Source organism: Puma concolor, chromosome D1, assembly GCF_028749965.1.
Source record: "Puma concolor isolate L17-30 chromosome D1, mPumCon1.1.hap2, whole genome shotgun sequence".
NCBI lineage: Eukaryota > Metazoa > Chordata > Mammalia > Carnivora > Felidae > Puma > Puma concolor.
In genome coordinates, this window is record NC_141676.1 from 94,993,655 (window position 1) to 95,015,861 (window position 22,207).

The 22,207-nt window shown below is 53.8% G+C and overlaps 3 protein-coding genes across 3 annotated transcripts; 2 read left to right on the forward strand and 1 right to left on the reverse strand.

Annotated features, from left to right (window-relative positions):
• Nucleotides 1-12: 12 nt before the first annotated feature.
• Nucleotides 13-9,310, forward strand: ESAM (endothelial cell adhesion molecule). The gene is made up of 7 exons (XM_086678797.1): nt 13-249; nt 3,676-3,863; nt 5,173-5,374; nt 5,575-5,730; nt 7,724-7,846; nt 8,113-8,239; nt 8,475-9,310. Exons 1-7 carry the CDS (start codon nt 180-182, stop codon nt 8,788-8,790), a joined length of 1,182 nt encoding a protein of 393 aa, XP_086534923.1. The 5' UTR covers nt 13-179; the 3' UTR covers nt 8,791-9,310.
• Nucleotides 9,311-9,593: 283 nt separating this feature from the next.
• Nucleotides 9,594-15,537, forward strand: VSIG2 (V-set and immunoglobulin domain containing 2). Its single transcript, XM_086678798.1, has 7 exons — nt 9,594-10,613; nt 11,188-11,351; nt 12,162-12,369; nt 13,221-13,379; nt 14,275-14,394; nt 14,511-14,655; nt 15,351-15,537. Exons 1-7 carry the CDS (start codon nt 10,556-10,558, stop codon nt 15,481-15,483), a joined length of 987 nt encoding a protein of 328 aa, XP_086534924.1. The 5' UTR covers nt 9,594-10,555; the 3' UTR covers nt 15,484-15,537.
• A 244-nt stretch (nt 15,538-15,781) lies between these two features.
• Nucleotides 15,782-22,171, reverse strand: NRGN (neurogranin). The gene is made up of 4 exons (XM_025929108.2): nt 22,009-22,171; nt 17,297-17,523; nt 17,007-17,024; nt 15,782-16,611 (listed from the first exon to the last, which is right to left on the reverse strand). The coding sequence occupies exons 1-2, from the start codon at nt 22,021-22,023 to the stop codon at nt 17,302-17,304; spliced, it is 237 nt and encodes a 78-aa protein (XP_025784893.1). The 5' UTR covers nt 22,024-22,171; the 3' UTR covers nt 15,782-16,611; nt 17,007-17,024; nt 17,297-17,301.
• Between the last annotated feature and the right edge of the window lie 36 nt (nt 22,172-22,207).

The following is a 22,207-nucleotide window of genomic DNA, read 5'->3' on the forward strand; positions in this document are numbered from 1 at the left end:
CCCCGTCGGTCCCCACCCTGCCGGCGGGACACGCGCGCACAGACTCCGGCTAGAGCCGCCCTTGGTGTCAGTGGCCGGGCTCTCGCGTCCGCCCCAGCTGCGGAGCCGCCTTAGCACCTGTCGGTCGCTGAGTCCCGGAGCCGGCGCCCCTGACTCCGTCGGGGCCAGGAAGGGGGGCCATGGTTTCCCTGCCCAGGTCCCCAGCGACCAACTTGCTGCGGTTTTTGTTCCTGGGGCTGAGTACCCTCGGTGAGTGCCACCCGGGACCGGAGCGGGGGGGGGGGGGGGGGGGGTAACTTGAGATGGGAAATGGGATGAATACAGCCCCCCGAGGGAGGTGGTTTGGGGCACTGGTGAGGAACTGGATGGAAGGGGACTCCCGCCTCTGACTCTCTTCCTCCTCCCCCCACACTCCTCCGCCCTCTCCGCACCCAGGGAGGGCATCGCTGGCTGGTATTGACTTCTGTCTCCGTGTCGTCCTCGACAGCTACCACTTTGGGTGCGGTGTGTGTGTAGTAGGGGAGAGGGGCAGGGCATCTAGCTGGGTAGACCTCTACCGCGAGATGTGGGAACATTCCTCATGCGTACTCCCCACCTCCACCCAGCAGAGCCGGATGAACTGAGCTACTAGATGAGACACTGGCTAAAGAGCTTAAGGACTTAACTCCAGCCCCCCTCATATCCCCCACCCCCCACACAAGCTGATGTGCAAGAACCCCCAGGAATTCCCTGGATCCCAGGCTTAACAAATGCACTTCGTGTCAATTCCCCAGCCCAGATCCTCTCTCTAGCCCCCTCCTGCTTCCTGCCCTGGGAATAAAGGGAGGTGCCCCAAAAGCATGACCGTGAGGTCACTTGGGACACAGGAAGTGGGGGAGGGGTTTGAATGCCTAGAGGAGCAGAATTGTGACCCCCCCCCCCACGAGGTCCACCACCCCCATTGGTTCCCAGAGCCAAAGGGACAAAGGAAATAGAGAAGAAGTTCCTCAAAGAGTCCGAGAGGAAGGGTGCCTCCTTGGAGCAAGTGCCTAAGGAGTGTTGAGGGCTTCCATTCCTACATCTGGAGGGAAAAGGACCCATCATGAACTAAGCCCATTCTAAGCTCGTTTCACTTACTCCAAGGCTTTCTTGCCATCTTTTTTCAAGGATCCCGAATAGGGTGAAGGGTGAGTTTGTCAAGGTCAACTTTAACCCCTTATTTCTCTCACTTTGGAAGTCACCAGATGCAGAGAGCTATGCAGTGCGATTCAGTCACAGTGATGGGGTCCGAGATGGGGAACACCTAATGCTCACCCGTGCCCCCTTTAGCTTTGTGCTGCAAGGTGTGGGGACATGAAGTGGGTCCCCAGACAAAGAGGGCTCTAGAGCAGCCCACCGGCCACACTGAAGATGGAACATCTTTCTGCCCCTTTAGGCTTCGTGGGCCTACTCCAGGATCCCTTAACTTCTCAGTTCCCTTCTCCCAAGGTCAACCTCAATGCCCCTTTCCCTTCTGCCTTTCCCCCATCTCCCTGCTGGCCATTTGGGAAGCAAGGGAAGAGAAAAGTCCAAGTTCATTGCTTGGGCCTGGTCTACATCTCTCCTGTAACCTCTTCTTTTTCTATCCTAACTTTGAACCCCAGTTTTTACACGACAGCCCAGGCTCAACGTCCCCAGCAGGCCACTGCAGGGGGCTGCTGACCTCTCCGTGGCTGCTCTAGAGTTAAATGGCACTGTGGCCGCCACCGGGCGCTTGGGGCAGGCATCCGCTCTGCTGGGCTAGGCTGCACTGGGCTCTCCCGGAGGCCAGTCTGTTCCGCGCTCCTCCGCGGTTCTGCGCTGCTGCCCCTGGGGCGTGAGAAGCCGGCGGGGGGAGTTTCTCAGAGAAAAGGAGACTAAAAATAGTAGCCCCGGGGAGCGGGCCCATTTTTGTGCTCTTTAGGCCCTTGCCTGCTCTCTCACTCTGGTCTCAGAGTGGGCCAGAAGGGTCCCTTTCTTGGGGTGCCCCTGTGTCCTGCACTCAGACCCACTACTCCGGTGTCCTCTCCCCAGGGCACCACGGACCTTGTGAGCGAAAGGGGCTTCTGCTGCAGCGGGCACCCAGACCCGAGGGCAGGGAAGCCTCTGGCCCCCTTCAGCCATTGATTTCTGACTGGGGCGTGTGCCCAGACCGCAGTGTGTCCATCACTATCTTTTACCACCCCTAGTCTTCCTTTTGCAAAGTGGTAGGATAAATGCAGGACCTGGGGGAGGTCGTCGGGGTCGCCTGTGGCGAAGAAGCTCTTGCCTCTCCCGGGACCCAGGCAGGGTTCCCAAGGGGAAACGTTTGTGGTCTCTCGGGAGTGTGCTCCAGAAAGGCCAGGGAAGATCCGGCACTGCCCGAAGGCCTCCCGGCGTCCCCGGCCTCCCCGCTCGGCCAGCGGGCCAGGTCCCCAGGGGGGTCGGGCTCCTTGAGGCAGAGGTTGTTTTCGCCTCTAGAGCCTCCGGTCTAGCTGCGCCTCCGTCATTGTCTTCTGCCTTATCACCGGGCACAAGTTTCCCGCCCGGCCCGCGGGGACCCGCCAGGAAATGGATAAGGGGGGTGCGGCGAAGGCCAAGGAATAGGGCCGGGGGTTCTGTAAAGACGCACAGCCGGAAAGCCGTGGGGGTGGCGCGCATCCTGGCCGGATCTGCGCCTGGCCCTTAGAGGCCTTTAGGGCCTGCTCCTGGAGGGCGGAAAGCCGGACCTGCGTGCGGCCTCTGTCCGCGCCTTGGCCGCCTGGTCACCATGTAGAGATGGCATCTCAGATTCCAATGCAGAGTGCTGAGGCCAAGGACTACGGTGGCCAGCATCCTCAGGCCTGGCCGGGTACAAGCCCGAGGTTATCCGCCCGCCCCCGGAAGGGTTTAGGATTGGGCTGCTCCATTGCCTCTCTGAAGGGCAGAACGTGAATGTTTCTGGACGCCATCATGCAAGCATAGATTCCATTGTCCGCTCCTTGAAACTGACACCCCAGTCCACCGCCTGAACTCCATAGGCACACAGACATAAGATTTGTACTTGATTATCAGGGGACCATCGTGCGTGTTCCCGCTCTGCCAAGAGTTCCTGTAACCTCACAGGACCCGTCCGGATCGCCTGGACCCAAAAAGGGCCCCTTTCTGGGTTCTCAACTCTCCGCTTTCCTGGGGAAGTCCCTGGGTCGGGACTGAGCCTGGGGGCCTGGGGAGCACTACCGTCAGTGGGCCAGGTGGAGCGCTAGATCAGAAGGAGCCGCGCGGGTTAATCGGTAACCGGCAGGCCTTCCAACCCCCTCTGCCCATCGCTGGCTACCCTCAGCAGCATCGAGATCCACTCTGGCCCAGGGAAATTGGGGGAGCAAGTGGGCTATGCAGAGTGTAGATGAAAAGTGTTAAACCTACCCTTCCTCTCAGATGTCTTCCCCTCCCCACTGGAAATCTGCCCCCTCTTCCCGGTGCTCTGAAATCTGGATACCAATAAATGCACAGAAATGTGTCCCTAACCCTGTTATGAACCCAGGAGCTGAGGTTGTGGAGAATAAGGTCTGATAAAATCCCAAAGCAGGACACTAGGTCTGCCGTCCCCGGGCAGTGTGGGGTCTTGCAAGGTTCGTCCTCTCTGCTGCCCTGGGCAGGGCCCTCAGGCAGAGTGGGAAGCCAGCCCTCTGCGCTCACACCTGTGGCTCTTGTCCCCAGCGTCCCCCTCGCAGGCCCAGCTGGAGCTCCACGTGCCCGCTGGCCTCACCAAGCTGAAGGCAGTGGAAGGAGCAGAAGTGGTGCTCCCGGTGTGGTACACCCTGCAAGGGCAGGTGTCCTCCGGCCAGACGTGGGAGTTGCTCACCGTGATGTGGTTCTTGGAACAAGAAGGGAAGGATCTGAACCAGGTGAGGGAGGAAAGCATCTCAGCCGGAGGCTGGCTACACCCCGTGACTGAGGGCAGGGAAGAGCTGAGGAGAACAGGAGGGGTGGCCAGGGAATGGGGGACAGGGAAGGAGTTTCAGGAAAATGCAAGGTCCCTCACGGGCTCAGTTTTTGTTCTGAGCTTGGAGGCTGCCCCAAAGAATTTTCTTGTCCCCAATTTTCCCTAGAAATCCAGCACACGAAACACTGGAAAGTGGAAAGGCATTTTGCTTTGCTTTGCTTTGAGGAGGGGCAGTGAGGATTGGGGTTTGAGGAGGAAGGAAGGGTTAGGGCAAATATTCCATAATTTTAAAAAGCTGAGCACAGGGGCGCCTGGGTGGCGCAGTCGGTTAAGCGTCCGACTTCAGCCAGGTCACGATGTCGCGGTCCGCGAGTTCGAGCCCCGCGTCGGGCTCTGGGCTGATGGCTCGGAGCCTGGAGCCTGTTTCCGATTCTGTGTCTCCCTCTCTCTCTGCCCCTCCCCCGTTCATGCTCTGTCTCTCTCTGTCCTAAAAATAAATAAACGTTGAAAAAAATAAATAAATAAATAAAATAAAAAGCTGAGCATCACCCTATTTTCATCTTCTCTGTGCTTTGGACACTGTCACAGGCCACTTCTCTTCCCATGTGATTTTCTGTCCTGCTGCCCCTTCATACACTCCTTTGAGAGGCAAGTGGTAGGCTCCTGCCCCACCCCCCCCCCACCTCCTAACATCAGACCTATTTTCAGAGGCAGATTTACCCAGAAGCCAATGAAATGTCATTTTCAGAGCCCCTTATTTGCATGAGCTCCTCCCTAGGCTCTGAAAAGTATGTTCTAGAAGTCATTTGATAAATAGGAGGTATGTGTGTGACAGAAATTGAGATTACAGGGGTAGATGTAAGTTTTGCAGGGCCTGAACTTATACATAGGGAAGGGGGGACGTCTTCAAGAAAAAGAAGATTAAAAAAAGATATTTTAAAAATCCTGGATCTATCCCTGAATTCTAAGTTCCTGTCATAAATACCCCCTGTTTACATTATCCCTCACCCATTATACCACCTTTCTAAACACCCCAAGTGGGAGATAAAGAGACAAGGCACAGGGGATCAAGAAGCGTCGTGGTAAAGAGGACCCAGGGCCAGTGAGGGTGGCTAGGGGGGAACAGGGTGAATGGGGGGCTGGTACAGGTTGGAGGGGATGGGTGCAGGGGAGGAGCACTTGAAGACTGCCAGTGTGGGGGAGGGGATTGGCTGAGCCCGCGGGCACAGTGCATACATGTGATAACCGGGAGGCGTCGTGCCCCACACCAGGTGTTGGCATACATCAGCAGGACCACGACAAGCAAACCTAGGGTATCCCTGGTCTACTCCATGCCCTCCCACAACGTGTCGCTGCGGCTGCAGGGCCTCCGGGAGAAAGACTCCGGGTCCTACCGCTGCTCTGTGAATGTGCAAGACCATCAAGGCATAAATAGGAGCCACAGCAGCAAAACTTTAGAACTCAGTGTGCTGGGTAAGTGTGAAGCACACACTTTGCAATACCGCCCCAGCCCCCAGGGAGGTCAGGCGGGTCTCTCCCAAAAGGCTGCCTGTAAAGGTTGGAGGAGGGCAGACGGAGTGACAGAAGAGGGAGGCGGGGAGTGTAGGAGGTGGTGGAGGTGGGGGTCTGTTGGCTCCTGGGGATTGAATTTTTCACCTGTCTCCCTGCTCCAGTTCCTCCAGCTCCTCCGTCCTGCCATCTCCTGGGTGTGGCCCGTGTGGGGACCAACGTGACCCTGAGCTGCCAGTCCCCCAGGAGTAAGCCAGCTGCCCAATACCAGTGGGAGCGGGCACCCCCATCCGCCCAGGTTTTCTTTGCACCAGTTTTAGGTGAGGGAACTTCTGGAGACAAATGAGTGTGTGGCTGGGGCAGGGAAGGAGGAGAGGTACGGGGAGGGGGGGGTTGCGGGGGGGGGGTGGTGGTGAAAAGGGGAGGCAATGCTGCCAGGTACTGGGGTGGAGGAGGACGTGGGGAGAAGGGTGGAAAAAGATGACCCACCAGGTGCAGGCACTATGTTGAGGGCTTCTGCATGCTACGTACTTTTGTATGTACTTTTGTTACTGAAGAGGGTCTAGAGCAGATGATCTGCATTCGAATTCCAGCCTGGCCATTGACTAGCTGTGTGACTCTGTGCTTCCATTTCCTCATTTATTTATTTTTATTTATTTTTATTTTTAAAATTTTTACTGTTTGTTTTTGAGGGAGAGAGAGAGAGTGCGAGTGGAGGAGGGTCAGAGAGAGAGAAGGAGGGGCAGAGAGAGAGGGAGGGGCAGAGGAAGGGGGAGGGGCAGAGAAAGAGGGAGACACAAAATCTGAAGCAGGCTCCATCCAGGCTCCCAGCTGTCAGCACAGAGCCCAACACAGGGCTCGAACTCACAAACCATGAGATCATGACCTGAGCCGAAGTCAGACGCTTAACCAACTGAGCCATCCAGGAGCCCCTCCACTTCCTCATTTGTAAAACGGGGATATCACAGCCCTGATTTGAACACACTGGCTACAAAAGATATTTGGGGACAATTGAAACGTTTTCAATATGGATAATTAGATAGTTATTATTAGGTATTAGATCATTCTTTTAGAGAACTATTAATTTATTGGGTGTGGCAATGGTATTGTAGTTATGTGGTCAGGGTCCTTATTTTTTGGAGATTCATGCTGAAGTACTTATTTTTAAATGTCTCACAAAAATTCTTTGGGGCACCTGGGTGGCTCAGTTGGTTAAGTGTTCAACTTGGGCTCAGGTCATGATCTCAGTTTGTGGGTTCCCAGCTCAGAGCCTAGAGCCTGCTTAGGATTGATTCTCTGTCTCCTTCTCTCTCTGCCCCTTCCCCGCTCATGCTCTGTCTCTCTTTCTCTCAAAAATAAATAAACATTAAAAAAATTTAAAAAACATCTCATGAAAAGAGAAATGAAATAAATATAGCAAAATGTTAGCAATTGTTGAATCTAAATAGTGGGTATATGAGTTTTCAATTTGTCCCTTTTTCTACTTTTCATTTGACCAATTTTATAATGGGTGTATAAATATATAAAAATATATTTATTTTTTAAGCTACTTTTTTTTTTTTTTTTTTTTTTTTTTTTTTTTTTTTTTTACAGAGGGGGAGGAGGGGCAGAGGGAGAGAGGGAATCTTGAGCAGGCTCCACACTGAGCGGGCTCAATCCCATGACCCTGGGATCAAGACCTGAGCTAAAATCAAGAGGTCAGACACACACCGACCGAGCCCCCCAGGCTTCCCAAAAGTTGTGTTTTTTTGTTTTTTTTTAACAGTGCTTATCTCATAGGTTTGTTGTGAAATTTTCACAAGTTTGTACACATAAGGGACTTAGTCTCTGGCGTAGAGTAAGCAACCAATAAACTTTAACTGTTATAATGATTATTTCATATAATGCTTTTAATGCCATCATGGAGGTCATATTACCCCATTTTATAGATGAAGAAATTGGGCCCCAGGAAGAGGAAGTAACTTGTTTAAAGTCACATGGCCTATTCGGGAGCTCAGGTTTTCTGATTCCTAGCCTAATATTTTCTTTTTCACCACACCGCCAATCTGGAACAGAAGTAAAACTGATATTTGGGTTTCTCTGGGCATCAATTCCTCCTTAAATCTTTTTAGATTTCAGTTGGGGACACTGGGCAGAAGAAATGGAGAGGGGCATGGAGCTAGCAGCTTTGTACCTGGGGGGAGAACTCAGCATGGTGGTCACAACTTTTCCCACCACGAGTCTCCCAGAGAATCAAAGAGGACATCCTGGAAGGGGCAGAATTTTTCAGTGGGAAAGAAGGTCCCTGGACTGATGGTCAAATTGTGTCCACAGATGCCATCCGGGGGTCTTTAAGCCTCACAAACCTTTCCAGTTCCATGTCCGGAGTCTATATCTGCAAGGCCCACAATGAGGTGGGCAGCGCCCAGTGCAATGTGACCTTGGAAGTGAGCACAGGTCAGTGAGGGGTAAGTGTGGTTAAGGAGAAGACTGGTCACTGGTGGGGGTGGGGCTGCAAGAGGAGAGGAGGCCTGTCTGCTTGTCCTGGTCAAATGTTTGTCCAAATGTTTGGTCACCGGCTGGCTGACCATTTCCTGCTGACAGTCAACCCCTCTTCTTAACATGGAAAAAGAGAAAAACTGTTAATGGTGGCAGTGGGGTAGTGGGATTGGAGGGAGTGGAGAACGGCTGGGGATCTCCCTCTGACACCAAGGTTTCCCCAGGGCCAGGGCCTGCTGTTGTTGCTGGAGCTGTTGTAGGCACTCTGGTTGGACTAGGACTGCTCGCTGGACTGGTCCTCTTGTACCATCGCCGGAGCAAGGCCCTAGAGGAGCCGGCCAATGACATTAAGTAAGTGTCCCCAGTCTCTGTCCCAATGGGGTTCTCCTAACTTCCCCCAGCTGGGAGTTTAGGCAGCTGTCATCTAAAGGAAAGGTGGGCAGTGACTGAAACATCATTCCATTGGGGGATTTTAAGGGAGAGGAGAGTGAACTGGTGTGTGAGGGGGGAGTAAGACAAAGCAGGTAGAAATCCCCCCTCTTCCCCCACCCAGCTTCTGACATCTTATTACTTCTTTGATGACTAGGGAGGACGCCATTGCTCCCCCGACCCTGCCCTGGCCCAAGGGCTCAGACACAATCTCCAAGAACGGGACCCTTTCATCTGTCACCTCAGCACGAGCCCTCCGGCAACCCCAAGGTCCTCCCAGGCCTGGTGCACTGACCCCCACACCCAGCCTTTCCAGTCAGGTCCGGCCCTCACCCAGGCTGCTCAGGACAGATGGGGCCCACCCTCAGCCAACATCCCCCAGCCCTGGTGGGGTGTCTTCCTCCACTCTGAGCCGCATGGGTGCTGTCCCCGTAATGGTGCCCGCCCAGAGTCAGGCTGGGTCTCTGGTGTGATGGTCCAGCCACTTGCTAGCTAAGCTATCTGGTTTATCCCCTTCTTCTAGCGGTCACCCCTAGCACAGAGGCCTGAGTCTTGGGAGACCACCTTCTAGACCTCCAGTCCTCTGCCCCCACCTTTCTTTCCTATGGGAAAACTGAGTCTCAGTTAAGACTCAAATTTTCAGGAGGTAGAAGGGGAAGTGGACCTCAGATTATGAAGAGCGTCCGCCCCCTTGCCCAGTTCTCTCAGTGGCTCTAGTGAATGCTGCTGAGGTTGGCTGCCTGCCCACTGGGGCCCTGGTGGGGACTGCCAGTCAGGGAGTCCTCCAGGCCCCCTTGATCTGTACTCCACCCCATCTAACATCACCCTTCACTCCTGAGCCAGCTCCCTGCATTCAGATAACCTGTCCTGCTGGCTTGGCTGGGTTTTGCTGGGGCAGGGGATAGAGAAGGTATTTTTTAAACTAACTTGAAATGTCTGTTTTTGTTTTTATTTTGCAAATTTTAATAAAGATGCATTGTGTTTGTATGGAAAGTGAGAGTCAAATTGCCTTTTCAAACCCAAGAGCGCTTCTCCACACAGCTTCCCAGAATCTTTAAAAGGGTCATTTGCTATCAGGTGGCCGGGGGAAGGCCCCAGAAGCCTAAGGCTGGGAAGATCCTAATCCACTCTGGGGGGTAAGGGGATGAAATTTGGTGCCCTGTCTGCTAGGGCTTGAGTTCCCAAGGCTTGGGGTGTGGTGCTCTTAATCTCCAGCTTCTTCTTATTAATTTTTTTTTCAACGTTTATTTATTTTTGGGACACAGAGAGACAGTGCATGAACAGGGGAGGGGCAGAGAGAGAGGGAGACACAGAATCGGAAACAGGCTCCAGGCTCCGAGCCATCAGCCCAGAGCCCGACGCGGGGCTCGAACTCCCGGACTGCGAGATCGTGACCTGGCTGAAGTCGGACGCTTAACCGACTGCACCACCCATGCGCCCCATCCAGCTTCTTCTTAAGGGGTGGGAAGAGTCACCTGACTTATGCCTCTTTCTCCCAGACCACTGAGTCCTTAACAAACACATCTCCTTGCCCAGCCAACAGTGACCCCCCCCCCCCGGTAGTGGGGGAAAGCTGGACATGGTACAGGCAGGTGCCCCAATTCTGCCACACCCTTTCCTATCAAGAGTGGGGTCTCTCCTCCAAGACTTCTTTGCCCCTGAAATGGAGTGGCTCTGGGAGTGGGGATGTGGCTCTAGTTCCCACGGAGACTTCTACCTCACAGCAAGTGGTGATACAGGTGCCAAAGAAGGGATCTCAGAGAAAAGAAGAAGGGCTTGGAAGGAATAGTCATCTCTGAAGGGATCAGAAAGGGTCTTCTGTTCTGCCCAGGTCTCATGCTTGGGGTGAGGCCCCAAAGTGGTGATGTCGTTTGTTATCAGAATGCCCCCCTCTTCTTCCAGGGTGACCATTTGCCTACACAGAGCTCCAGTTCCGACCCCTTCCCCTTGGGTGCCCACCCAAGCCCAGCCCTTGTCCCAGAGCCTGACAGCTTCATTAGTTGAGGGGAAAGAGGACAGAAAAAGGGAGCAGGGCTAGAATGATTCCAGTATTGGGCCTAGAGGAGGGAGGAGCATTTCTTTACCTGAGGGCACAGGCCTCTCCCCTTGTTTGCTCTGAGATAGCCAGTCTCGCTCCTGCCCAGCTCGAGGAGGCTGCCCTGTGGGTGCTGCCTTCCCTCCCCACCAGACCCAGACGCCCAGACCAACCCATAGACGGCTGGACGGCAGGACTCGGCCATGGCCCAGCTTTCTGGGCTGTTGCTCTGTGGGGCCCTGCTGGGCTTCGCTTGCCTGGGTGAGGAGGCGGCTGGGAGGGACCGCGGTCAGAGCTGGGGCGGGCGGCGGGGGGGGGGGGGGGGGGGGGGGGGGCCGAGGCCTGACCTCCAGGCTCCTGGGGCCTGCTCAGTTCTGCGGGTCGGGCTGGGAGGAGGGGGCTCGGGACGGCGGGGGCGAGGCCGGGAGAGGGCGTCGGAGGCCGGGTGGGCGAGGGCCACAGGCGCGCAAGCGCAGGCGGGCAGGCAAGTTGGGTCTCCCCGGGAGGGTCTAACCACCACCCGACCATTGTTTTCCTTTCTCTGGCAAACACACCCGCGTACCTGACCCAGTCTCAGTCCTTTTACCCACAAAAAAACCGGCTGGGGTGTGTGCTCCTCCCTCCCGGAAACCTCAGGTTTCGAGAAGGGATGGGTTGCGGGGAGGTAGGTGAGCTCCGCAGGAGGGAGGGAGCCCCCAGCCTCGGCCTCGGGAGCCCGAAGGTGGGGCCGGACCCTCAGACCGCCGGGATTTGGCGCCGGGCCTCCGCCCCACCCCAACCCCGGGCCTGGCGCCGTCGAGCGCTCCTCCCGCCGGCCTCCTTCTGCGTCCCCCAGACCCCGGGGTAGCCGTGGAGGTGAAGGTGCCCGCCGAGCCCCTGAGCACCCCCGTGGGCAAGACCGCCGAGCTGACCTGCAGCTACAGCACGTCGGTGGGAGACAGCTTCGCCCTGGAGTGGAGCTTTGTGCCGCCGGGGAAGGCCCTCTCTGCGTCCCATCCCGTGAGTTGAGAGCAATTGCGCTCCAGCGGGGCGGCCCTCCTGCCTCTTGGTGGGGTTGGCTGGGAGGGGCTGGTACAGAGGGCCCACCCAGGATGAGGGAGCGGGGTCAAAGAGGGTGCGTTTGGGGATCAGTGAGCTCCGAGGAAAACATGAGTGGACTCTTTCTAGATCTTCTTAGGACCACAGCCTGCACGACCCTGTATCCCGTATATGGCTCTGTGTATCCAGCCTCCTCTCTCCTAGCTCCGACGTGCAACTCCCCTATTCTAGCGCAGTCCCAGTTTCCGTTAATAAACCCATTGAGGTTAAGCTCTGGAGACTGTTAGTAGGATCAAATGATGCCCCTTCCAGGAATATTTGCATTAATTCCCCAACCCTCTATCCCCATCAAGAGCCATGCTTAGCTGAAAGCAATAAATCTAACTCAAGTAGCACCTAGGAAGGGATGGTATTTGGGGACAGATAGACCTTGCTGGTTCTGACTCCAGAGCATCAGTTTCCCTGTCTGATATAAAGGAAGGGCCTCTTTTTTTTTTTTTTTAAGTTTATTTATTTATTTTGAGAGGTGGGGAGAGAGAGGGAGAGAAACAATCCCAAGCAGGTTTCAGGCTGTCAGCACAGAGCCGGATGCGGGACTCAATCCCACCAACCTCAAGATCATGACCTGAACCGAGATGGAGAGTCAGAAGCTCAACTGACTGAGCCACCCAGGTGCCCCTAAAGGAGGGGCCTCTTTGTTTTGGAGAAAGGACTGTAGAGTTGACACCAGGCAGAAAAAGGCACACATGTGTGTCTTTTGCTTCTCCCCAGATCCTGTACTTCACCAATGGCCATCTGTATCCAACTGGTTCTCAGGCAAAGAGGGCCAGCCTGCTTCAGAACCCCCCCACAGGAGGGGTAGCCACCCTGAAACTGACTGATGTCCACCCCTCGGATACTGGAACCTACCTCTGCCAAGTTAATAACCCACCAGATTTCTACACAAATGGGTTGGGGCTAATCAACCTTACTGTGCTGGGTAAGGCCGGCTGGGGACCTACCAGACACCCATGTACCACGAAAGATTGCAGTGGCCCTGCTAAATCTGCTAAATCTTCTCTCTACCGCCCCCCTTCCCCACCCCATATCTCGATTTCCAGCCCAAGGATACAACTGCACTGGGGACCCCAAAGGAAAATGCCTCCTTCCCAAAGTCTTCTAATCTAGATGGTCCTACTCCTGCCCCACCCTCCTTGAAGAATGACTCGTCCCTCGGCCCCTAGAAAAAAAAGATTGATGAGAGAGAAAGCCCTTCCCATACATAGGGATCTGAGTCACGGCCCCAACAACTCTATATTTGAGAGAATGTCTCATTTGTAGCCCAGGTTCTTTCTCTCCTTAGGTGAGTGGCAGAGAAGGAGAGTGGCCACTAAAGGAACAAGGGCCCCTCTCACAAAGCAGCAACTTTGTGCTCAGAGTTTCCATCTTACTCCAACCTAGAGCCTGCTCATGGATGAGCAAACAGAAACTATTAAAGAGGCTAGGGATATCTAGATGGAAAAGTGAAGGCTTAGGAGGTGTATAACAACAGCATTCAAATATCTGAAGGGTTGTCTTGTGGAGGAGAGATTTTTCATTTCTCTTTGCGGGCCTGGAGGGCAGAAATTAGGACCAAATGGGTGGATGTTATATTAACACAGATTTTGGCTCAGTATGAGGAAGAATTTTCTAACAATCAGAACTTCCAATAGTGGGAATCATTTCCTGGGGATGCAGTGGAATGTGAACAGAAGTGGACTACTATTTGGTAGGAGTATTGGAGCAGGAATTCTAGCATTTAATGGGAGTGAGGCTAAAAGATTGCTAAGGTACTTTCTGTGATTTTTGCAGTGCCTCCCAGTAGTCCCTTGTGCAGTAAGAGTGGTCAGACCTCTGTGGGGGGCTCTGCTGCACTGAAATGCAGTTCTTCCCAGGGAGCCCCCAGGCCAGTGTACAACTGGGTACGCCTTGGATCTTCCCCTACACCTTCTCTTGGCAGCATGGTGCAAGGTAAGGGCCCAGAACATCTGGGAAGAGAGGACTCAAGACCGGGGCAAATCTGTCTCTAGACTCCATATACCCACACTATCAATTCCATGCCTGTGGGTATGAGACAAATTGCCATACCTTTCCCTGCATCTTTCTTGGTGTCCTGTATTGCTCCCTCCTGTCTATCTTCCTGCAATCTGTGGCTCTACGGTCCTGGGAGCATTTTTTAACTTAAACGTATTCCTGATATCTTAGAAGAGAGTGGAAGGCAGGGGGCATAAGAGTCCCACTTTTGGGGATTTCTTAAGGGTCATGAATCATTGCCAGACTTCCTAGAGAGGAAACTGAGGCAGAGTAGCATGGACTGGCTTGAATCACAGTCAGTTTCTTTGGAGGAAACATATAATTGGGTAAGAGCCTTGGCTTCTCAGCCTCCTCATGCTTGCTCCAGCCCCAGCCCCAGCCAACTCCTTTATGGATCCAGAGAACCTTCCAGATCATCTGGTGTATGCTCTGGCTTCTAAAGGGAAAGTAAAAAGCTTAGGAAGACATTTGGGTAAGCTGAGTCACCCCAGAGGCTACAGTTTCTAACAATCAAGACTTCCCCCCCCCCTCCAACCAGGAACCTGACATCAGTTAGTAAGCATCCCTCCCCAATTCCTTGCCTTCTCCCCATCCTCTGAAAAGGCAGCTGTGTAGAGTGGAAAGAATACAGAAGTGGCAGTGGCTTTGGCACTTTCTGGGTCACCTTAGACAGTTACTTTCCTTCTCTGAGCCGGCTTCCCCACTTTTAATAAATGAGGTTAGCCCCTTCTTGACAGGATTGTTGTAAGGAGGTAGTGAAATTTGCTTTCATCTTAGTAGGTGCTCATTGTGATTCAAATGAATGATGGAAGGCTTCCTCCTTACCCTCTAGATGAGGTGTCTGGCCAACTCATTCTCACCAATCTCTCCCTGACCTATTCGGGCACCTACCGCTGTGTGGCCACCAACCAGATGGGCAGTGCATCCTGTGAGCTGACCCTCTCTGTGACTGGTAGGGGACACTGGGCAGAGGCCCAGCTGGCAGGCCTGGGTTGGAGAGGCTGCATGGAACTATCTGGGGAGGGGGAAAGGAAGGTCTGCTGCTCTGAGCTTCCTGTGTCTCCTTAGATCCATCCAAAGGCCGAGTGGCTGGGGCTCTGATTGGGGTGCTCCTGGGCGTGCTGTTGTTGTCAGTTGCTGCATTCTGCCTGATAAGGTTCCAGAAAGACAGGAGGAAGAGGCCCAAGGAGACATATGGGGGCAGTGACATTCGGTGAGCTGGAGGGCTGGGGGAGGGTACAGAAAGGGAGAAAAGGGCTTAGGTTATGAGTGGGTGGCTTCAGCCCTCAAACTCTGACATCTTTAGGGGTGTTTGGGGGTAAGGAGTGCTGTTCAGCTCTGGGATTTGGCGTGTGGGGGGGCAGTACAGCAAGTGCATTTGTGTGTGAGCAGTGTGCAGGGTGGGGGACTTGGTTCATGGCTTCCCTCAACCTCCTCATACTTCATAGAATTTTCAGTTTTTGAGGCCTTTTCATACATATCTACAGGATGTGGATGCCAGGAGTTGGATTTGCCCTGAGCCCTCAGCTGAGTTCAGTTTTTCTGGGTGGGGGTAGTAAGGAAAAGAGAGGCAAAAGCTGCCTGTGTCAACCACTTTAGCTTGTCAACCTTTGGGTCCTGAATAGGGATCAGAGCGCTAGTTCTCAGAGTGTGGTCCTCAGATTACCTGGACAGAACATACCAGGAGCTTGTTAAACATTCAGATTCAGGCTGCTTCCTATCCCTCCTGAAGCAGAATCTGTGGGGGCGAGGGTGATGGACCTGGAATCTTCATTTCAGCCAAAATTCCACAGATGATTCTCATGCACAGTAAACATGTGAAGTCCTCAGGTTAGAGGATGGGATGGGGGGCGGAGACCTCGGAGGGATGCCGCCAGCCTTCACTAAAAATTTGCTTATATCTACCAGGGAGGATGCCATTGCTCCCGGGATTTCTGAGCAAACTTCTGTGAGACCAGATTCTAGCAAAGGGCTCCTGCAGAGACCCCCCTCTTCCAGCAGTGTGACGACCACCAAGTCCAAGCTCCCTATGGTTGTCTGATTTCTCCCCCTGTCCTTGAAGGGGAATATCAAGAATTAAAGCCTTTGGGTGTCATATGGTCTCCCTCTTCTTTCTGCCGGCATAGCAAATTCCTTTTCACCAGTAGAAGACGGAATGGGCTGGGAGTCCTAGAGGTGATGCTGTAGGTGGGAAGTTTGGCTCCAAGGGAGTAGGTTTTAACAGAGGTCCTCTTCCCCTTTGCTCACCTCCACTTTTTGGTTTGATCAAGTGAAATTTGCCCAAGCTTCAGGTGGTGGCCTTGTGCACCCAAACTCCCTCCCCTCTGGCACCCTCTGAATACTTGGACATTCCTCTTTATTGTTCACATTCCAACCCAGCACGGTCACATGCACACACGGAGATAAAAATCCTTCGGGCCACAACCCCAGGAGCCCGGCGGGGGCAGGGCTAGCAGGGGCGGGGGCGGGGCCGCGGCAGACTCCTCCTACCGAGCCTCCCAGGCGCTCGGCGTTTGCATAAACAAGGTGAGAGCTGGAGAGGCGGCTCTCGGGGTGCGCTGGGGGGGTGGGGAGGGGAAGCAGATTACAGGCAGGCGTGGGGTTATAGGTGCGAAATAGGTACTTCCCTTACGATCAGAGCAAGAGGCATCCGGCACCATGAAAACCCTCTTCCCCTCTCTCCTCGCCCCAGAGCCAAAATTCTGGGGCTAGGCTGGGGCGCGAACAGCACAGAGACGCAGAGCGCCCCCTTCAGCTGCGCACAGAACGAAAGGACTGTTTTTTGTTTTTTTTTAAGTGAGTATACTTGGGCGACGCTTAGGGCGCCCCCCGCAGTGCGCGCAGGGAAGTGCGCGGAGACTGCGGAGGCAGAGCTGCATGCGGGGTGCTGGCGGAGGTGGGCGAGAAGCAAAAGAAGGAAGATGTGGGAGCGCAGGGTTTGGGGCTAGGGTGGGAAGAAAGGGCGAATGGGGACCATTCTAGACTGGAGGACTAACTAAAAGGGCACAGACTTAGCGACTCCTCGATGGAGCCTGCCTGGGAGTGGGAGTCTCTGGGGACGCAGGGAGGGCTCCTGAAGCTGGCAGGTTGGTGGAAAGGAGAGGATCACAAACACGGCAGGGAAGTCTCATCACTGCGAAGGGGACGCGCCATCCGTCTCTCCTGGCAACTGAGGACAGAGAAGGTCTGAGCACCTGCCCTCCCCGGTGCTTCCTCTCCTTCTTCCTTCTCCCTTCCCGAACCAGGACAAAAGGGCGGGAAGGGCCAGGGGGCCCCAGTCACCCAGAACCCCCAACCCGAGTCACTGAGCTGAAATAAGCCCGCGGCCAGTGCGTGCGTGCGCCTCAGTGTGTTTATAGCCTCAGGCCGGGTTTGTGCAGCCAAATGGGGGTGGCTGCGGTTCTGTATAGGTCCAGGTGTGTCCCTGTCGCAGCCTCAGGCGTCCAGATGGATCAGGAAACCCTCAGGCTGGGAGGGGGTGAGGGCGGGCAGAGGGAAGGGTGGACGATTGGGTCCTTTTCTCCCACTCAGGCCTCCCACCCGTTTCCGAGTCGTATTCATTACCTTTGAAAATGCTCAGTTCTTCGGTCCAGGGCGGGGCAAGAGGGAGGGAGGAGAGAGAGGAACAGGTGAGCTCTCGGAGCCCGCAGCACCTTCAGCCTCCTCCCAGCCACCCACCTCACATCCCGGGGGTAAGTCCCCCACCCTTAGCTCCCTCTCCACCTCTCCACCCGCTGCACGCCCTGAGTCCGCACTCTTTCCCGGGGTGGGGGGTGGGGAGCGGGGCCGCTCACAGCAGGTCCCGGGCTTGGGAAAGGGGAACCCTGCGGCCCGCCGCGCCCCGCCCGCCTCACCTGGCCTAGTCTCCGCTGGGGCCGCCGCCCGCGCCTCCCCGGGCGCCCCCAGCTCCGCCCGTTCCCCCGTGGCCCGGGCCCTTCCGGCCGCGCTCTCCGCTCTTTATCTTCTTCCTTGCCATGTGGCCCCGGAAACTCGCCTGGATTTTGGCAGCGGCCGCGTTGGCGCCAGGATCGTCCAGCGGGATGTCTAGAATGTCGTCGTCCGGCTTGGAGCACGCGCTCTCCTGGGGGCGGGGCGGGGCAGGGGGTACTTGTGGGGTGACTGGGCAGAGACCCCGCGCGAGGATAGGGTAGGAGTAGAGCCTTGCGGGGCTGAGACGAGGGAGACGCACGAGTGGGAAGCGCAGAGAGGGGAGCTGCGGGCGCGTCGAGAAGGGCTGAGGAAGGGCTGTGCGTGTGTGTGTGTCCCTCCTAGGGAACGGCAAGCAAAAAGGAAGGGTCAGGGGGTCAGGTGGCCACGGCCCTATTCCCAACTCGGGAAAGAGACGTGCACGGTGGGACGGGGTACAAGACAGCCAGATAGCCCTGAGGGAAGGGTCCTTCACCATCAGCAGGGCTGAGGAACTGCAGAACTGATGGCTGGTGGGCTGGGAGGAGCAAAATAAACAATGAGAGGGACTGGTGGACGTGACTGCCCCTCCCCTTGTCCTCAGAGGGTGCCTCCGGCTCAGAAAGGCTCCTTGCAGGAGTCCAGGATTCCCTTGGACAGGGTGTAGAAGAATCAGGCCGGTCCCTTCCCTGAGTAAAATCACACCAGGACTCAGTGCTGGAATTAGGGTGAGAGTGGGGCTAGCCCCTGGAGTCAGCCTCCTTCTCCCTAGGGCTAGAGGCCCAGAGACTGCTTTGCCATGGACTCTCCCTTTTCTAATGTTCCCCAGGAGGCACTCAAACACAGAAGAGAGGAGATGGTCTGGAAGAAGCTGAGAAAGCTTCACTCCAAAAAAAGGCAAAGGAAAGATGAGTGGGAGCAAGTAGTCCTTAGCCTTGTGTGCTCCAGAAGAGAGGAATTATGACAATAGCTACCCATTAAGCACTTCCCTTGTTCCAGGCACAGTAACACAGTGTTTTACAGACATTATTTTATTTAGTCCTGGCAAAGCTATGACGCACCTTTTATTGTTATCCTAGTTTACCCCTACTAAAACAGATGACTTTAGTGTTTATAAACCTTACATGAGGTGATACAGATGGTTACTATGATTTAGATGGTATCTATGATTTAGACCCTTGTATGTCAGAGTCCAGAGTATATTTTTAACCCCTATTCCGTAAAAATCAGCAGAGGCCATCAAGAAAATGACCCGAGCTCTACCACTTGCTACCTGTGTGGTTTGGGACAAGTTATCTAATGTCTTATATCAGCTCCTTCATCTGAAATCAGGATATAACATCTACCTCTGTGGGTTGTGAGGAACAATAAACCCCATGATACACATAAAGTTTCTGGCACAATCTAGTCACTCAATGTATAGTATCTATTACTATGATTCTTTTAATTAATAAGTTTATGTGAAATAGTTGTTTCTGTAGGCCGAAAGTGGTCATATAAAAACAATTTCATATGGTTCCGCCTATAATAATCACATCCACCCCTACGCCTCAGGTTTCTGTCTCCCATAACCTGCCCTATCTGACAGTGGAACGGGTTAGGGAATAGATGGCATTGATTTTAGAGGTAAGGCTCTGGAATGGAGAGGGCCTCTGTCCCTGTGCCCCTTTGTTGGTTAACATTAGAGCATGAATGTGGGTTGGGATGCAGATAGTTACTATGGAGTTAAAAAGGCATTTTGCTTTTGCTTTGGCCCTCTGGCTTCTAAGAATTGTCCTTTTTTTCTCTCCCTTAAGGACTATTACTATTTTAAAAATGGCTTCCGCTCATCATGCTTCACAATGCTGTTGTCATTTCCTGGGTTTCAGAGTTTTGCAATTTGTGCTCAAGATGCCCATGATTGATTTAAATGCAGTTAAAAGGAGTTATCCAGAAGCCAGTGTGGTTGTGGAGGGGACTGACACTCTTTTTGTCTTCTGCAGGTCTAGCGCGCTCTCTCTGACATCTTAGTCTCCACCTGTCATCAGAAACAACTCTTTTGGGTTCCTTGATTCTTAGAGCTCAGGCCTCTCTTGGGATATCCTTGGGGAACAGTGAAGTGTCTCCTCAACAGAGGACAATGATCACAACAACAACAACAACATAAACCCATTCCTGACCCATCTCTCTTTGGCCAGTAGCTGTGGAGGAAGGAGTACCTTCCCCCAGTCATGTTAAGGCCAACCTGCTGTCTCTACCCACCCCAGCTGGATACAGAATGGAAACCTGGAACAAGAGGAAAAGCCACCCAACACACTGTTCCTCCCCCAATCAGCCTCCTCTCACTCCAGCTGAATTCTCAGGGCAGAACTGCTAGAGAGAGTAAAAGGAATCTGGGAAGCGTCATGGTTCCTGGGCTGGTGCCTTCTAAAGCCAAGATCTGACGATGTGTGCCTGAGAGCTCTGTAGGAACTGGAGGTGGAAAGTGCACTAGTGGCTAAAACAGGAGCCAAGGCTTCTGGTCCCAAGTGGGCATATCCCTTCACCCCTGAGGGTCTCAGTTTCTTCAGCCACAAGTGGAATTTAGCCTAGATGAATAAATTCTTCTTTAGGTCCCAAATCCTAAAAGCTTTAAGAATTATCCCTTCCTAATGCTTATTGTATGCCAGGCCCTGTGCTAAGTGCTTCGCACACATTACCTCACTGAATCCCCATTTCAGAGGTCAAAAAACAGCCTCAGAGACATTTTGTAACTTAGCAGAGGCCAGCAGAGCTAACAAATTGTGATGGGATTCAGAAGCCTGGCTGTTAATGACTGCCTCAGGACAGGTAATTATTTCTATGAGTTCAGCTAGACCTCTAAGTTCAACTAGACCAAGCGAAAGAAAGGAGTGGGATCCAAAAAAATGTCTTTGCCTTTTCATATTAAGTGAATGTAGGAAAGGCACATATATGTGACTATGTAAATCAGCAACTGGTACATTTGAATCAACAGCACTGCCTCTTAAAAAAAGAGGCAGGTTTTCTTCTCATTTCTGTCTGAGCCTCCTTACCAAGGGGTAAGAAGGAAATAAGGCAGGATTAAGTGTTTCCCAAACACCAGGTCAGATGGTCAGCAAGGAGAGCCCCAGAATGAAAGATGAAGAGAGTCCTTCCTGCCTTGGGGTGCCTGGCTGGCTCAGTGGGTAGAACATGCGATTCTTGATCTTGAGGGGGTTGTGAATTCAAGCCTCACTTGGGCATAGAGCTTACTTAAAAAAAATAAAAAATAAAAAATAAAATAAAAAAAAAGAGGGCCCTGCCTCTAGACCCCAGATGCACTCTGTTCTCTCCATGTCCCAGCTCCCTTCCAGCTAGGAGTCCACCTCCACATAATGGAGATGAGGTAGGAAGGTGCCCAGTTCCAGCCCTGTCCCAGCCCTCTGCCCCTGTCACCTCTTCTCCCTTTTCTTGCCCTCTGCACAGTTTGACAATCGGGCTGCCTCCTGCTCAGTCCTTTAGCTCTGCCAATCTAGGACAGGGCCTCACAGGGTTGTTGGGATGATTAAATATAAAGTCAGGCACATGGCAAACATTCACAAAGTGACAAATATTACTGATATTATTAAATCATAATAACTATCACAACAATTTGTCCCTAAGTTCTTTCTGCCTCTTGGTACGACGTCTCACCTCTTATAAACTGGGCTATTCTTTCCTTCCAAACCTCACTTTTTTTTTTTTCTTTTGTAAGCCATAGTGTGGAGGGTGGGGGGCAGGCAAAGTCATAACCTTATCATTAGCCGGGTTGACTGAATGACAGAGAAGGCAAGGGCTTTGGAGTGGTCTTTCTCCATAGATAGGGGCTAAAAATAAATAATAATTAAAAATAAAAAAAATAAACACATTTTATATTCGCATGATCACTGTATTCCTCTAGTGTGCAGGGAGCCAGGTCCTGTGCCGGGCGCCTTCATACCCAAGTCACCTTAACAGCAACCTACTTTGGCATTAGGCACTTGCCGCATCCAGGTCTCCGTGGGCGCTGACAAATTGCAGACACTTCCTTCCCTCGCCAGCAGGGCTCTCTCGCGGTCATTTCACCCAGCCCCCTTCCAGGGCTAGAAGGCGTTGGGGGACGGGTCAACCCCTCCCCAGAACCAACCGACTAGGCTCTCTGCTGCCCATCATCATTACTGAGCTAACCGATATGAACGACTGTCCCATCCTGCTCTGTACAGTGCACGAGGGTCATGGAGATCATCCCGTCTGCCCACCCACGGCGGTGGCAGTGGGATGGGGAATGGGGCGAGGGCAAAAGCCAGGGGGAAAGGATACCGAAAGGAGTCGCCGCAGCTTCGCTACAGTTTACAGCGCCTCTCTGGAGGAAGTTCCTCTTCTCGTCTAACCTGCAGCTTCCTTGCTGCAGAGCCCTGCCGGGTTCCCTGTCCAACCTAGGCTGCCTGGCGGCTGGGCGCCCAGACGCCCCCGCGAGTTGGGGAGCATTTTTCCTAGGGCTCCAAGTCAGGCGAGTGCCTTCCACCACCCACCACCCACGTCTCAGCAGGCACCCCAATGGCTCTTGGGTCTTCTGCACCCTCAAATGCACTTCCATCCCTTACTCTCCCTCTGGGGGGGGGTTCTTGGGGACCCCTTGCCCCAGATCAGGCAGAGTGCCGGTCCCCCCGGCCCTCTAACTTACGGTGCAGCAGTCCATGCTGGTGTTGGGGGTCCTTGGCTGGGGCACAGGCTGGCGCAGGGCAGGGGTGGGGTCTGGGTGGGGACTCTGGGGCCTTGGGGCGCCCGCTGACCAGCGTCGAAACAGCCGCTCTGCTCTCGGGTCCTCTCTCCCGCGCTCCGCTCTGCTCGCGAATGTAACCTGAGCCCTTCGGTCGAGAAGC

Coding starts and splice junctions, on each gene's coding strand:
- ESAM (XM_086678797.1), top strand. CDS start 180: ATGGTTTCCCTGCCCAGGTCCCCAGCGACCAACTTGCTGCGGTTTTTG. Junction 3,864..5,172: donor AAGGGAAGGATCTGAACCAG/GTGAGGGAGGAA, acceptor GCCCCACACCAG/GTGTTGGCATACATCAGCAG. Junction 5,375..5,574: donor TTTAGAACTCAGTGTGCTGG/GTAAGTGTGAAG, acceptor TCCCTGCTCCAG/TTCCTCCAGCTCCTCCGTCC.
- VSIG2 (XM_086678798.1), top strand. CDS start 10,556: ATGGCCCAGCTTTCTGGGCTGTTGCTCTGTGGGGCCCTGCTGGGCTTC. Junction 11,352..12,161: donor CCCTCTCTGCGTCCCATCCC/GTGAGTTGAGAG, acceptor GCTTCTCCCCAG/ATCCTGTACTTCACCAATGG. Junction 13,380..14,274: donor TCTTGGCAGCATGGTGCAAG/GTAAGGGCCCAG, acceptor CTTACCCTCTAG/ATGAGGTGTCTGGCCAACTC.